Source organism: Notothenia rossii (genome assembly GCF_949606895.1).
Source record: "Notothenia rossii genome assembly, chromosome: 7".
NCBI classification, from domain to species: Eukaryota; Metazoa; Chordata; class Actinopteri; order Perciformes; family Nototheniidae; genus Notothenia; species Notothenia rossii.
Genome location: NC_136905.1, coordinates 77681420 through 77697077, shown reverse-complemented (window position 1 = coordinate 77697077; position 15658 = coordinate 77681420). Strand labels below are relative to the sequence as shown.

The window sequence follows — 15658 nt, the reverse complement described above, 5'->3', positions numbered from 1 at the left end:
TTTTATCTGCCAGTGTCTGGTTACAGCTCGCTCCTGCAATAAGAGCAGGAGCTGATGCTGCAGTACATTGGTACCACTGCAGGGAAGGCTTCTCATATTTATCTCCTTCTTCAAACGCTTTTCATTGTTATGAGAAAGGCGGGATGACAAGCTTCGTGGTGAAATACGCTGCCTGTTGTGATCTCTAATCATTGTTTTAGCCAGCGGTCTCGAGCTTACACAAAAACCATATGCAAGGATGGACACTTTTTAAAAGTGGACTACATGTTGAAATGCAATGACATGTAAAAGACTTTTGCAGGTATAAGTGCACAGCAAAGTGTGCTGGAGCTGTGCAGGTGGTGCTAAACCTCTCCCTGCTTTCAAGCCAAACTCAGTCACATTGTGCCGAGCAAGGCCGTTACTCTCAATGGCGAGTGCAGCTGCTCCTTCCTGGGAACACACATTTCTCTGAATTTCTGACCGGCTTAGCAGTGGCAGGTAAACGGAAATAAACTCCGACCAGCGCCTGCACCAGTTTAGGAAAAAGTGAGTCCTTTCAATGGTCTCACCAAAATAAACAACTCCATCCTTTTTATTCTGTTTTACAGTACATACAATACATTCAATTTGTGACTCAATTTCAGTATAGTGACGCTTTAAAAATCCTCTAAACTACACTGGAGGTAGAGGAAGAGAATCATTTAAAGCAGGGGTGTCAAACTCAAGGCCCGGGGGCCAGATCCGGCCCGTGACTTCATTTTATGCTGCCCCACAAGAGCTTGCAAAGAGTATAATATGTTTATAATACGGTTACATACCGATTTACAGAAGCACCCATAAACTACATGTCCCACAATGCATCTCAAATATGCCTTTTGTTCTCAGAATTTGACCTTTTTCTTTATTACCTTTTCTCAAAATGTTACTTTTTTTTTTTTCAAATGTCACTTATTGTTTTTGATTTTGACTTTTTCTCCAGAATTTGGCTTTTCTTTTTAAATCATTTTGTGACATTCTCACTGAAGAGACTTACAATTATTTGCCCTAGACTTCTGCTTTCAGAAGTAGTTAATTATGAAGTGATTATCCTATCCGATAATAATCCAATGCAGAGACAATAATGTAATATAATACATTATTTTATATATATTCAATATTTATATATGTATTTTTATATAGTCTTAAAGTTACAACCGGCCCTTTAAGTGCAACCATAATGCGAATGTGGCCCGCGATGAAATTGAGTTTGACACTCCTGATTTAAAGTGTTTGTCTCAAGTAGTAACATTTGAAAAAAAACCTTATTCTGAATGATCAGCCTTAAAGCCTACTCTTCAAACAAAGGTTATGGTGATAATGGAAAAGTATAAAACCATGTAGTTTATTTTATTTTTAGTCGTACTTAAAGGTGGGGTAGGTAAGTTTGATAAACCGGCACATTAAAATGGTGGAATGAGCTCCCCATTGACATCAGAAAGCTTACACATCTTCCGGCGCAGACTGAAAACTCATCTCTTTCGACTCCACTTCGAGCAATAAAATGAAAAAACAAAATAAAATAAAAAGCACTTATATACTAACAAAGGACTGGCTTATCTAAAGCCAGTTGAGTAGCACTTAAAATGTTCTGGCTCTATGAAACCTGATGTACTTATATGATTCTGTTTTCTTCAAGTTTGTATCTTCTTGGTCGAATGCACTTATTGTAAGTTGCTTTGGATAAAAGCGTCGGCTAAATGCAATGTAATGTAATATCCTCATGCCAATTTCCGCAATCTATGTTAAAGGTGGGGTAGGTAAGTTTGAGAAACCGGCCCGAGAAACACTTTTTGTTATATTCCATGGAATGCTCTTAACATCCCGATAGCAATGAATATCTGAAGTGCTTTGACAAAAAATCCATAAAGAAATATCATCTGTGGAAGCCGTAGTACTGTAAAAAGCACAACCAATCATCTGAGCCGGCCCGGCTAAAGTAACTGGATGGCCTACCTGCCTGTCAGCCTTCCATCTCGTGCACAAACTTATCTCGTGCCCTCATTGGTCATGTGCGCGTTCGTGTGTGTTGGAGGAGGGGCTCTATAAGGAAGTGGCAGATTTTAAAGTTGTTGTTTTTTTAAAACATATCTTTAAAAGCTTTTGGTGCTCCCAAATTATAACTAAGTACATGAATGATATAAAAGCTGTTCTCTAATTTCCCTCTCTGCATATGGTTACCATGGAGAAAAAGTTCTGCAGCAGCAGCGATCATTCCTCTAAAGCCAGGTTTTTACACGGTCATATTACCAAATGGAGTTATAGTGTTGCAGTCATTTCTCTCGAACAGCAGGTAATGGTCAAACCGTATTACCGCATAAAAAAACAAATGTCTTAGAAATGGCAATAAGTCATTTATGGTGCCGTCAATCATTGGAAAGCTGACACATTTAAATATGTGGATCCTTTAACAAATCCTCATTTAAATACGGTTCAAGTTTGCATTACTCAAGCAGCTAATCAATAGTCTATGTGAGTCATGTATGCTGTTTTGTTCATGGTGATGGCTCATGATGCTATTATATAGACTTATCAATTTAAGATGTGGTTGGTGAATTGATAAGAAATGATTTTTGAGATCCTTTGACCACTTAGAGGTCAATATGATGTACTGGACTTTGGATCCAGGAAGACTATCTGGTGCCATTGGATTCCATTAAATATATTATAACAAGATGCAAACTTTTAAAATTGTAGTGCAGCGAATATTTACAGTCAGGCAACCTTTTCAGTACACATTTCATTGTTTTGCATCAAATTCTATCAGCTGAGACTCGGGCATCTAATGAGACATGCTGAGTTCCTCTCTGCTCAGATCCCACATCCCTGCTTACAGGCTATGCTTCCCAGGCTTTAAGGGTTGTAATACATGGAGAAGGTTTTGTAGCAGTGTGGCTCGGTAATATTTCCCACAGCAGGAACAGAATTTACAAATGGGACAAAATCAGTATGACGGCCAAGAAAGTGCCATCAGTCCGGGCTTTCAGTGCCGCTCCACAGGCTTTTATTTCTGCTATAATTCTGCCGAAGGGGAGCAAGTTTTTAAAGCGTTATGAACTGAACAGAAGACCACATTGAGCTAATGAAAAGATTACTTAGCTATATTCCATCACCACCAACATGAAATGCTAATCACCTATTGATTTTGAGTAACAATTAGAGGAGTTGTAAAGCTGGTGTTATTCGTTAAGGGGTTCTGGTGTAGCTTTGGACCGTGCACACATAGTGCCTCAGGCTATTTAGACAATGGACTTCAACAACTGGCCAGCTGTGCCTGGTTGTGTTTTACATACGTTTCAGATACAAATGGATATTGTTGAGAGAGAAAAAGGTGATTTCAACATTACAGTAAGACCATTGTACTTAACTGTCCTTGAGTATTTTCACTGCTACTTAATTCTTTCACCCTAGTAAGGGGATGTTGGACTTTTGTCTCCACTACATTTGTTGTACAGCTTTGACAATTTAAATTATTATTACAAAATATAAATCCAAAAGATAAATCATGATTATTTATTTTAGGTTACCCAGCAGTATATAAGATAATTAAAACAAACAGATCTTTACCAAGTACAACATAGAAATGACGAACACAACAATGCATAGATCATTATAATACAATATTCATTCATAATAAATATATATGATTCTAAAATTGGCCATTCTGCATAATGAGTATATTTATTTGTGGTACTTTAATTTTGATGCTTATACTTTTGTTGTTTTGATTTTGAATGCAGGAATTGTACTTGTAACAGAATATTCCTACTGTAGTATTGCTACTTTTGCTTAAGCATATGATTTGAATACTTCTTCTACCACTTATGCCTGCACATCTCCATTCCCTCTCTTTCACACGGAATAACATGACCTAAACATGCTGATTTCAGGATATTAGTTTTATTCAGTAGTGGATTCTCCATGTATCTTCTTGTCAGTATTATACTAATGTAGTTTAAACGCATGCATCTTCATGGCTTCTGACCTCGACACTGCTTTTATTGAGATAACCACCTCAGCTGAAGTGGTCTGCAGTGCATTAAATGTTAACCTTAATGGCCAAGCATGATACGTATGAAAGGGATATTACTGTATACCGCTGTCCTGCCGGTACACTGTGCTGTAAACTAGGTCATGAGTCATATAATGTTACCTATAATTCCAAGAACGTTGCATTAATGAAAAGCATCCGCATTGATGAAATGGCCACGATGAGACACACAGGGGTGAAAGAGACAGGTTGAAGATATGCGAAGCAGAGAGCTGAGTGATGTACTGCAGCTGGCCTTCTGACATTACCATGTAACTGTACCTCCATTTCCCAGAAGGTCTTTATGTGCCGCAGCCTTGAGAGCTGTTCTAACGTTTGATTCAGTTCCATTGCCAGTCAATATTGTCTCTTTCTCTCTCCATCTTTTCCTCACTGACTCCCCGTCTGATTTCTCTTGAAGTGTGTCTCAGAGAGACTGCATCAGCAGGCAGACACAGAAAAAAAACAACAGCTCAGGCATTCATTTGAATTCATTAACAGCTCTTAATCAGCCCGTGGTAAGAATGTTCTACCGCTTCATGACCAACTAAGCAGGAGCCTGTCCCACATTCTCTCCTGCATTATGCTGTCACATCGTCAACATGTTAAGGGCAATGCTTTTGTATGCATTGAGAGGGAAGCAGAGTGGGAGCGGAGGCGGACAAACAGGAAAAAAGCTCTGGAGGGATTCGATCCAAAACATGCAGTGGGACGTTTGATTCAAAGGAAAGGGTTCAGGAATCAATATTTAATCTTTTCTGGCACTATCATTCAAGGGTGTTTGGAGAGGGGTAGCTAGGTTGTGCTTTCATAACCTTATAGCTAAAAAAAAATGTGGAGACCTGAATAAAGATTTGTCTGCCTTCCCACTGCAACGGAAGGCAGTTTGCCCTTGAGCAAGGCAGTTAACCACCAGCTGCTGCTGCTGTGGAGCTGCTCTGTGGAGGCGCTGCTGGATCACCGCCAGGGTACACATCCAAACCTCAGACTTATACTCCCCCTCTGGTATCACTGAGAAAAGAAGATTCTCTCTGTTCTTCTTGTTAAATCTGCACTTGGACAAGAGTGCTCTGAATATCTTTGCTTTAACACAACATGAAATATAAAGATATCCGGCTCATTCTTTCTGACAGACACAAATTAAACTTTTATTTGGTATGATAACTACTATTGACACCAAGTGTTTTGAATTTAGGAGAGGTTTACTAGCTGTCAGTTAAACATTGCATCTATGCTTTGGTTGATTTTAGGCAGAAAAAGTAAGGCAGCTTGCGTGAAGGGATATATTATAGTTTGCGCTTCGTCGTCATAGCTACAATAATAACCAGGGTTATGGTTAAGGAAAACTTGGGTTCATGCTGGTAAAAAAACATAATTGTTTGTTGGTCTTAAACGTGTTTCCAGTGGAGATTAACCCAATTATCATTCATGTTTCTCACATGACATCTCTCAAAATGCAAAAACAAGTTCATTATGTGAACATAAGTATATTGCATATTTGATCAATCCTATAAACGGACTGATTAAACGTGCAGATTAAGGTATTGTGTAAACATTGTCGACTCAGTAATGCAATTCAACTGTGGTAAACATTTAGTTCACCAATCCATTGAATCTACTGTAACCTCGTCACTATGCAAACTTTGTGGCTCATGATAACTTCACCAAACTTCTTCCTTTGCTCCTGACATAAGAAACGAGTTATGATTTGAACGTTGTTATTTTAAGCATTTTACTTAACAACTGTTGCTGTCCTTCTTAGGTGACAACAGACTGGCATGCAGAGATCATTTCAATATGTGAAAAACTTTTCAAATCTTTTATTATCTACTCAAATCGTTAAGTTTTAGCAAAGTGAAACACACTTAAAATGCATGTTTCACTGTATTTAGATATTGTGCAAACTATGGATAGAACATCTAATTATGATACTGTTAGTGTCTCGCCATCAGAGTAATTACATGTGGGCTTCAGGCTAAAGAAAAGTGCCAATATGATAGAAGTTTACAGAAGAGTTAGAACAATGCTGCAGCTTTTTTACTCTCAACCTTCCCACTGTCTTATCCTGAGAGGAACACACTGCCCACTCTTTCTCTCAGAAAAAAATAAAAACACTGCAGATAAGTTTGTAAGTGTTTAAGGTTATTCTTTAGAAACGACTATGGTCCTTCCCACGTTTCTCTGAGTGTCAGCTGAGATGCTGTAAAAATAAAAATAAAAATAAGCTTGAGGAGGCAAAACAACTCCCAACAGAGATATTGCTCAAAAAATAATTCCTCATCAAGACTGTGAGTGAAACAGCGCTAACATATTTCAGGCTTTGACCAAAAAAAAAAGCACCCATAACAGCTGTTGGTATATGAAGAATTAAAATATTCTCCATGATTTATGCGCTGCTTCTGCGGGCTAAATCCAATTATTTCCTGGTATATGGCAAACAAAGTTCATAAAGATGAAAAGTATAGGCTCTGAAAATAATACAAGTACAGTTTGTGTTGAACGTCAATCAGGCCCGCTGTCCCCAAAACCCAGATGGAAATAGATTATAGGCCTACTTTGTTCCTCTGAAAGGAGACCAGCGTGAACACATTAGACAGCAGGAAGCCTCAAACACACCATGCTGGCTGCAAGATGGTCTCTTCATTTCTACCATTAAGAGGCACACACACTGCGAGTCAGTCTGGCTCTGTCTCGACTCTGCTCGTCATGTGCTGGGCCCCAAAAATATTTTCTCAACTTCCACCAAATCAATGATTCTCATGCAGCTCGACTGTTGTGGTTTCTCTTTTTAGGATGGAATAACCTACTTCCAGAGAAGTGTGGATACCCTCCTATACTCTGCACCATTCTGTGCAGGTTTATTGTTTCCATTTTTATGGCAGTATGAAATAGGCTATCGATTTAACGTGTCCTATTTCAACTTTGGCCAAGATTGGATTTTTAAACGAGCTGGGACCCGCCTGGGAGCAGAGGATCAGGGACGCTGTGACTCGCAGGTCGGAGTGCGCAAAGCAACGCGCCCCTGTGATTCATCCGCAGTTTCCAGACGGTGCGCAGGTGGAGGCGAAGTGGAGAGGGAAGCAGCCGCTCAGGACGGAACGATCTCACGGCCAGGGATGTTCAATACGCGCAAGATTTATTCCTCCTAAGGAACAAACTGTTTTCTCTCCACCCCTCGGTGTTGCATTGATTTGGAACCACTGGCTGATTCGGCGCAGCTATAACCCATTTTTCCTCCATGACAAAAGTTTGACTGTTGAAAAATGATGCTCTGCTCCACTGCTGCTTTTTCATGCAATGCTTTGGATTCCGATGTAAGTGAACAGTCATCACTTGAGAAATAGCTGCGATTCTTTCGGTTCTTGATTTCGGTGCCATTTCAACAGAGGGTTTTTATTCTCGCACATCATCGCTGGCCAGGGATTGCATCCATTTGAATTAATGTCGCACTCCATAATGGACTTCCTCGGACTGTACTTCTTGCAGCTGGCTCTTATTGGTAAGTTGAACAACAATTGGAATATAATTCAGTGTAGATGAACTTGTGCAGAATGAATGCGTTGTTCTGCGGGTGGTCGCTGCAGCTCCTGTTAGAGCTCTAATCAGTCTGAGCTTCATGCTCATTTACTGCCACTGTTCCCTGCCGAGTCCTTATTCGCTTGATTTGTGTCAAAGTTGCATGATGAGATATTTATTTTCCTGCAAGATTAGCCAGTTCTGTTGATATGAAGGATGAATTACAGGGTCCCGGACAGAGCGGGCAGGCTGCTGCTTTGTAAAGGACCACACAGAAAGACCGCATATGATCTGATGGGGGGCTGACGGTAATGAAGTGGTGCTGCTCGCCGGATTTTCTCCACTCTGGAGATGCTTGCATGTCTTTTCTCAGCCTGTAAGAGCAGTTTTGCGGCAGGCAGCAGCCCGTATATAACCTGATATTCATCCAAAAGCAGACGGATTTAGGAACAGGTTACGGAGTGTTTTGCCTAAGCTGCTGCTGGTTCCCTGTGTGACTGCGAAAATGCCAATGCAGACACGTGTGTGTCAAAGTGTCTGTGTGCGCGCGTACAAGCCAGTGGGGTTAGTCTTACGCGTGCGTGCAATGTGTGCGCTTGGGCACCTGTCTCTGCAGGTGGAATGTGTGTGTGTGTGTGTGTGTGTGTGTGTGTGTGTGTGTGTGTGTGTGTGTGTGTGTGTGTGTGTGTGTGTGTGTGTGTGTGTGTGTGTGTGTGTGTGTGTGTGTGTGTGTGTGTGTGTGTGTGTGTGTGTGTGTGTGTGTGTGTGTGTGTGTGTGTGTGTGTGTGTGTGTGTGTGTGTGTGTGTGTGTGTGTGTGTGTGTTTCTTTGTGTGTTTGTGCATAAGAATCATACCCGAAGTGCTGTGCTGGATTGAATCAAACAATGAATTCATGAACAGTGACCACCAACACTGCAAACACAGACACACACACACACACACGCACACGCACACGCACAGACACAGACACACAGATACACACTTTTTCTACCCAAATCTATTAATCATCTTACCTGTGTTTTTTATTGTGCCAGCTGGTGCAAGTCATGTCTAATATCAGAGCTGTTTACTGCTGGTCTAATTTAAAATGCCTTTCTGGTACAAACGGTATCGTTTTTTTTCCAAATATCTGCTGCACTCTCTTCTGCAACATTCCCCCAACATGGAGAGAAAAAAGCCTTCCTGCAGAGTGAGTGCAGCCTGGAAACAGGACGTACTGACGGAGGGATTTGTATTTGTGAGATTTATGGCCTCGATGATGACAGCTTCACATCTCAGACTCAATTTCACTTTGCTGCAGCTGTGTTTGCAGCCACTCACCAGGCACAGTGGGAGCAGTCTTGCATGCTGGAATTACGTTGGCAATTCTTGGGCTCCCAGACGAGGTGTCCCACCACCCTGAACCCTGAACACACACTTGCACACTTCTGTCCACCACACTTCCCCTGAAGGAGTTTATGCTATTATGTCACCCTGACTTTCCTCATATTTCACATGATATGTAAAGTGTGTGTCACTGTGCCTTACTGTCACTCAAGACATGAGCTGGGTGAGTAAGTGGAAGCAGGATGTGCGGAGGGGAAGGTGGGGGGGCAGTCACTCCTAGTCTTTTATCAGCAGATATTCTCACCTTGTCAAAGAAATGTGTCAAAACGCCAGAGAGTCTCTCATCCGGGGCTTCATGATCCCGTCCATCAGCCACACAGGGAGGCTACACGGGGAGGGGGGAGGATGGAGGGTGAAGGGTGGGGGCAAATCAAAGGAACTATAGCAGCTTTAGCCTGAAGGTTAGAGAGGGGAAGAGGGACATAGTTGGTTTGAATCCACAGGGGGGAATCAAAGTGGGAGGGGCCAATTACTCTTAAAGGGTTTTTAGCAATGTTTGGACTTGAGTGCACCTGAGAATATGTTTCCGGGGGGAGACACGGGTTAATACAGATGTGATTTGTGGTGATAAGACGCCAGATGGCATGTGTGACAGGTTAATTAACGTAAGAGAATTATAATTATTTTATGTTTGTGTTTTGCTTGTTTATTACCTATTTAGAAATGTCCTTTGTGATGCATTTTCTGCATTGTCTCTTTTTTTCTGCAAAGCAGCATCATTAAAAAGTAAAACATTAAACACCATACAGAAACACTTTGAATAATTAGTTGAATAATGTTATTATGTCCCACTAGGAGCACTTGCATGTGTGAACATTCATATTTACAGCTCAGCAATTGGAGCTCTCATGTATCACTTGAGGGCAGCTTCAGTTCCTTCAGCAACTTCTGCCAAAGTGCCCTTAATGACATTTCCTAACTGCACCTACTCCCAGGTGTTTGTGTGTACTTGTTTAGCTATGCATGTGAGGACCAACGATTGGCAGCCCAATGTCTTTATGAGGACCTTTCATTATAAGAGGACGCATAGGCTGTTTTGTGTGTGTGTTTGCATGCAGCTCTCTTCCCCAAGCTCCTGCTGCATATCAAAACGTGCTCTTCGACATCTTGCCGGGACAAACAAGGCTTTTAAAATGCCCGTGATGTCTTGGGCTGCAATAATATCTGTCCAGTCTAATGAATGTCTCTTTCTGATGAAGCGAGGAGTATTAAGTCGATGTACGCTAGATTAGCATGCAGTGTTTTTTGCATTTCGTTAACTGGCATGGAAAACAGTAGGGGAATACAAATAAGCCTCCATTTACTTCAGATTGGAATTAGCATATTTACTGCTCAGTCTTGTGATGCTTCAATGATTATCTGCCCGCACCGCTCTGAACATTTTGCAATCATTACTGTAATTAGTTGACCAGGTTTATCTGCATATTATTCTTCTCTAAGTGGTAGGCAGCAAGTGCACGCAGCGTACCTCACAATTTGCGACATGGTGGAGGTTTTGTACTGTTTTAATATTGTGAATAATGTTATTTCCACGGTGGTAATTGGCTGATGAGAAGCAATGATAATAAACATAAACGACCAGCTACTTGAGGGTGGTATGCATATTTCCCCCAGCTTGACTTTGTGTTGATTGGTTCGTCACAGGGGCTGTGCATACGAGGCAAGGTGTGAACACTTTCAGGATGCGTTAAACTGCAGGGTTCCTTAAACAAAGGCAAACTGGTGCAGCTGCAGATTAGATTAATCTGGGTGGGGAGCAGGAAGTATGTCCTATAAGAGGCCCAGCCAACTGAAAAGGGCATCCAATGTTGATTTTTATATCAGCCTGTTTCGGCACGCAGATGATTATGTGTAATTTGTTTCAAAATGGTAGCTGTCCTCAGTTACATTCAGTGAGGAAAACGAACACCATGAACAAATTGTAGATCCCAAAATGAACTACTTGTTGAATTTAAAAAAGACGGTATGAAATAATTGGATGTGATTAGTTAAAGGTGGGGTAGGTAAGTTTGAGAAACCATCTCGAGATACACTTTTTGTTATGTTCCATGGAATGCTCTTAACATCCCGATAGCAATGAATATCTGAAGTGCTTTGACAAAAAATCCATAAAAAAATGTCATCTGTGGAAGCTCTAAAAAGCACGACCAATCATCTGAGCCGGCTAAAATAACTGGATGGCCTACCTGCCTGTCCGCCTTCCATCTGTGCACAAACTTATCTCGTGCCCTCATTGGTCATGTGCGCACTCGTGTGTTTTGGAGGAGGGGCTCTTTAAGGAAGTGGCAGGTTTTCTCCGGTTGTGTATTTTCAAATGCTAGCGCACTCGAGCTGGTTTCTCCAAAATTACCTACCCCACCTTTAAGTGAGTTTCAAGTTAAACTAATACTCAGATGTGATGCAAATATCTTGATTATTCCTTCAAAACAAACACAATTTGTTGAAGAAATATACTATTATTGTTATTATTTAGCTGTTTTTACACCATCAGTCATTTGGTCATGGTTTGAATGTTGATTATGATTATGTCAGGAAAGTGTTTCAAGTCACTCAGTGGAACTAAAGAGCCATTTTGATTTCATATTTCCAGGCCTCTCGAGTGAAGTTACCAAAAAGTAATTACAGATTTGAGACTACAGCATAGAGGAAAAGCTGAATGCTCATGATCATTCTTCACGAGGTAATTATTTACCGATTTACTTTCCAGTCCAGTTGAATTTTTTTTTTTTTTTTTTTAAGAAGTCCTTCATACTCTGCTTTATTTAATATGAAAACAAGTACATTTCCATCCCGGTTTCTCTTTTGACCACAAAGATATACACTCAAATAATACAGAAGAAAAGCAGTAAAACTCCATATTTGAGGGCATTTTGAGAATTTAAAAAACAGTATTTGTTGTTTCTATTTTTAGATGTAAAAATGTCATTAAACGCTTAATAGATTATCAAAATGGTTGGCAATTGGTTTTTAGTCATACAACTTATCAAACGTTTTTGTGATGGGGGGATGTTGCATGTTTTCTTTTAAGTATACCATATCACAACTTTGTTTCATTGAGAAGTATAATCAAAATGAAGGATTTTTATTTAAGGAAAAGTTCTCGAAGTCCAATATATAGCTTCATTGCAATCTGGGGAATTCAAGCATTTATCAGTGTAAATAAACTGGTCTGCCTGCCTCCGCTGAGTTGGGTGTTCTGTCTGTATGGTTATTAAACATCAGTACCATATGGAGGCTCTGGACTTAAGAATTAAAGCTTTATTCTGATGCCGGGGGACTGGAACTGTTGATTAAAGGGATCCACCCAAATCCTTGTGCCAATACCAACCTGTTCCCAGCAGACCGGTTAACATCCGTTACGTGATTGGCAGTGTCCTTTTAAAGTGCAGTGTTTCACTATAAGAAACAGTCGTTCAGTCAGTAAATTCACAGTCATCCCTCGATGATTCCGATGAGTCATCACACATCAGATAGGTACTTGGTATTGAGATATACCCTATTGGAATTGGTATCAGGAAATAAAATGAGATCAAAATGATCTTTTGGAGGTATTTTGATATTTATAAAACATTAATTTGACTACTTATGCACAGGAATAGAACAAATACCCAACTATCAAATAAAAATAGGCCCAGTTATCCAGGATACTTGCAGGACATTTTTTAAACAAGCTGTAAGAAAACAGCTTTGACACATTATTACCTGGTAAATCAATTGTGTTAGCTTATTTGCTAATATGGTAAATAATTGCACCCAGTAGACACAAAGACAATTGCATTTATATTGAATTACTGTATGTTTGTGTCCTGGAAAACATGTTCAATATTCATTGTCCTTTTTTAGATCTGTTTTGGTTTTCACCATCTCCTTAAACTATCTGCATCTTAGCTGCTATAAGCTCTGGCTTTAAGTTGCTATCTTGGTTTGCCTGCTTTTTGGCTTCGGAAAGATAGCAGTAGATACCGTTGAGATTATCAGGTGTTTGCCAAAAACTTCCCCCTGTGCTGCCGAGAGCTTGTTTTATTATAACACTGGGACTTAACTGTACAATAAATCTGGTGGGAAACAAAAATAGAGCTAACAAAGGCTTAGAAGTTCTGCAGAAAAAAGTTGTGGCTGTTTTCTACTGTAACTTGTCAAAGTAACGGTATTATTATTGCCTTTAAAGTATAGTTTTTAATGTTTGGCGTAGGAGATGTATAATTATATATTTGAGAGTTTCACAGATATTACAGTGCAGAGGGACGCTGACAGATCATTAGATGAAATGTTCTCTCCACAAAAATAGCTTCCTAATTAACAATCACACACATACACAGAGAGAGGTCTCCCGAGTGTCCAAACCAAACTCCTTCTGTCGCTCTCAGCAGTTATTCAGCCTCAACTCTTTGCTTTGTATGGGAATGGATAATTATCTCCTTACTTGTTTGGTAACCTTGAATTGAGACAGATAATATTATGTTTTATTTTCAAGTATGTGTTTTATGCATTTGACAAATCTAAAGCCCAACCCCTTAACACTACATGTATAATTCATACTCACCCTTCTCTCACCATAGCTTGTGCAATGTTTCTTCATTCCTCTTATAGTCTGTGTGCCTTTTAAGTTCCTCTGACAGATTGAAGGGAGAGGATTGTGTTGGAGAATTACAGGAGCAAACATAGCAGGAAGAGGAGGATGTGAATGTGAATAAGCCGTGTGTGACAGCGAGAGACGGGATTTATTTTCCATAAGGCTGGAGCTGTCGTTTGGGAGCCTAACAGAGAGGAGATATGTATCCTCTGTAGAGCGACTCACCAGAACTGAGTTGCTCTTTAGATCCCCGGTGCAACGTCTCAGTTTGAGTCTCACATTGACTCTGCTTAACCCTTTTTTATTTCATTCATGTGTTATTATTTGCACGTTAATGCAGAACTCCTGTTGCATCCCAAAAGGAGAGAGGCTCGAGATGGCTTGCCCCAATCTGCACCCAGGATCTTCACTTTCATTTTTGACACTCAATCCATCTTGTGTGATATATTTATTGATTTAATTCCTCAACTATCTACCCACTGAGACACTTCCCTTGTTAATTTGTTTTAAGAAACACTGCCTTCCTCACTGTCATTATGACTGAACAAAAGACTAATTGTTGCGGGAGTGTTTCATCGGTGACTCGTTGACATTTTGAACCGGCTGGTCTCTGCTGTGGTACCGGTTTTCTCACCGCACTGTATTGTGTTTTCCAGGACAAAGAGCAGATGGAAGCAATTAGAGTGTGTAGGCAGTGAAGAAAAGAGTGCACTGGAGGCCCTAAGATGGAGATAAACATGGAAAAGAGGCAATCTAACTGCAGCACTGATGCTGGTGGGAGGATTTTGTTGTGTGAAACCAATATGACAGTGCTCCCCATTATGTTAAAACCCTGTCATTTCAACTGTCTTTTGTTGAGAATGAATAATACCCCGGAGACAATTACCCTGCCCTTGCCTTTCTGAAAGGATATGGCATTTACTGCCACTGTATTCCATAGTCAGACGTTTTACTTTGTAATGACAAGGCTGCAAAATGTTCCGAGCTGATTTGAGACTGTAAGAAAGTCTAAAATGCTGCAATTAATCCAAATAAAAAGTTTTGTGAGTGGAGAGGGGAAAGGTAGCATTGAGTTGGCTTTGCAGTACGAATGATAAGTGGTAATGAAACAAGCTAGCAAGGCTTCAAGGCCCTTCATCAAGTGTTCACAGTACAGTACTTAAAGCCTCTAAGTGTGTCTGTCAGCGCGTATTTAAGTGTAAGGAACTTTCAGTGTCATAGCGACTGGCGCAAAGCATTATCCCGAACCTTACCATAAAGGCTCTTATTACACCACCATTTTATTCAGAGAGGTGATGGAGGTGACAATCAGATTATCATCTCTTCCAGCATAGATGAAGCTGATAACCGCGAGGCCCTGCTTCCATTCTCATGATCCCATGTGTTAATAACGATGTCCCTGCAAGCTCACACTCAGCCATCTGACTGTCACTGGCTGTCTGAGCCACAGTTTGTGCCTCTCCTGTAATAATTGTTTTCAACACAGTTTTTTGTCACAAGTCTTTGAGTAACGCAGCGTATTGTTTAACAAGTGACTATTGACTAATGTCTGTTAGTCCCTAATGGCTTTTCGGTCCTTTTGCTAAGAGATGTGCCTTCAGGTGTACATTGAAGTGACTTTTTTTACAATAATATGTAAGCTGGTTTAAAGTGGCACGTCTTTTTTTATAGAGCATACAATACTAAGGTATTCAAATAATAATTAACATACAACAAATCTTGCTTTGCTTCTGTAATTTTCTCATGTTTTCTTTGGGAGATTTCACCACCATCCATGATCATTTATTCAGTTTTGCAGCTTTTAGCAGCTCCTACTGTGCATCTTGTCTATGCATTACAATCATAATAAACTGACTGTTTTAAGTGAACTGTACTTAATTTTGTCCCTTTTCCAGAGAAAATATAGATTCAGAGTATAACTTTGAATTGGGACACACTGCATGTTTTCAGCCTGAATCATATGGCAACTGGACAGATACAGTATGCGGCTATCATTTGACCCATCTTCGTTTTCTTAAAGGTGGGGTAGGTGATTTCGGAGAAACCAGCTCGAGTGAGCTAGAATTTGAAAATACACAACCGGAGAAAATCTGCCACTTCCTTACAGAGCCCCTCCTCCAACACACACGGATGCA

At 40.3% G+C, this 15658-nt stretch overlaps 1 protein-coding gene across 7 annotated transcripts in view; it reads left to right on the top strand.

Moving 5' to 3' along the window:
* Positions 1 to 15658, top strand: part of gfra4a (GDNF family receptor alpha 4a) — a 264494-nt gene that overhangs the window by 125910 nt on the left and 122926 nt on the right. Inside the window, exon 1 of one of the 7 annotated variants that reach the window (XM_079694157.1) lies at positions 7099 to 7547. The exons of the other annotated variants lie outside the window; for them this stretch is intronic. Coding sequence (XP_079550283.1) covers positions 7490 to 7547 — 58 coding nt within the window. The 5' untranslated portion in view covers positions 7099 to 7489. Of the gene's footprint in view, positions 1 to 7098; positions 7548 to 15658 lie in introns of those variants that run through there. 7 annotated transcript variants of the gene reach the window in all.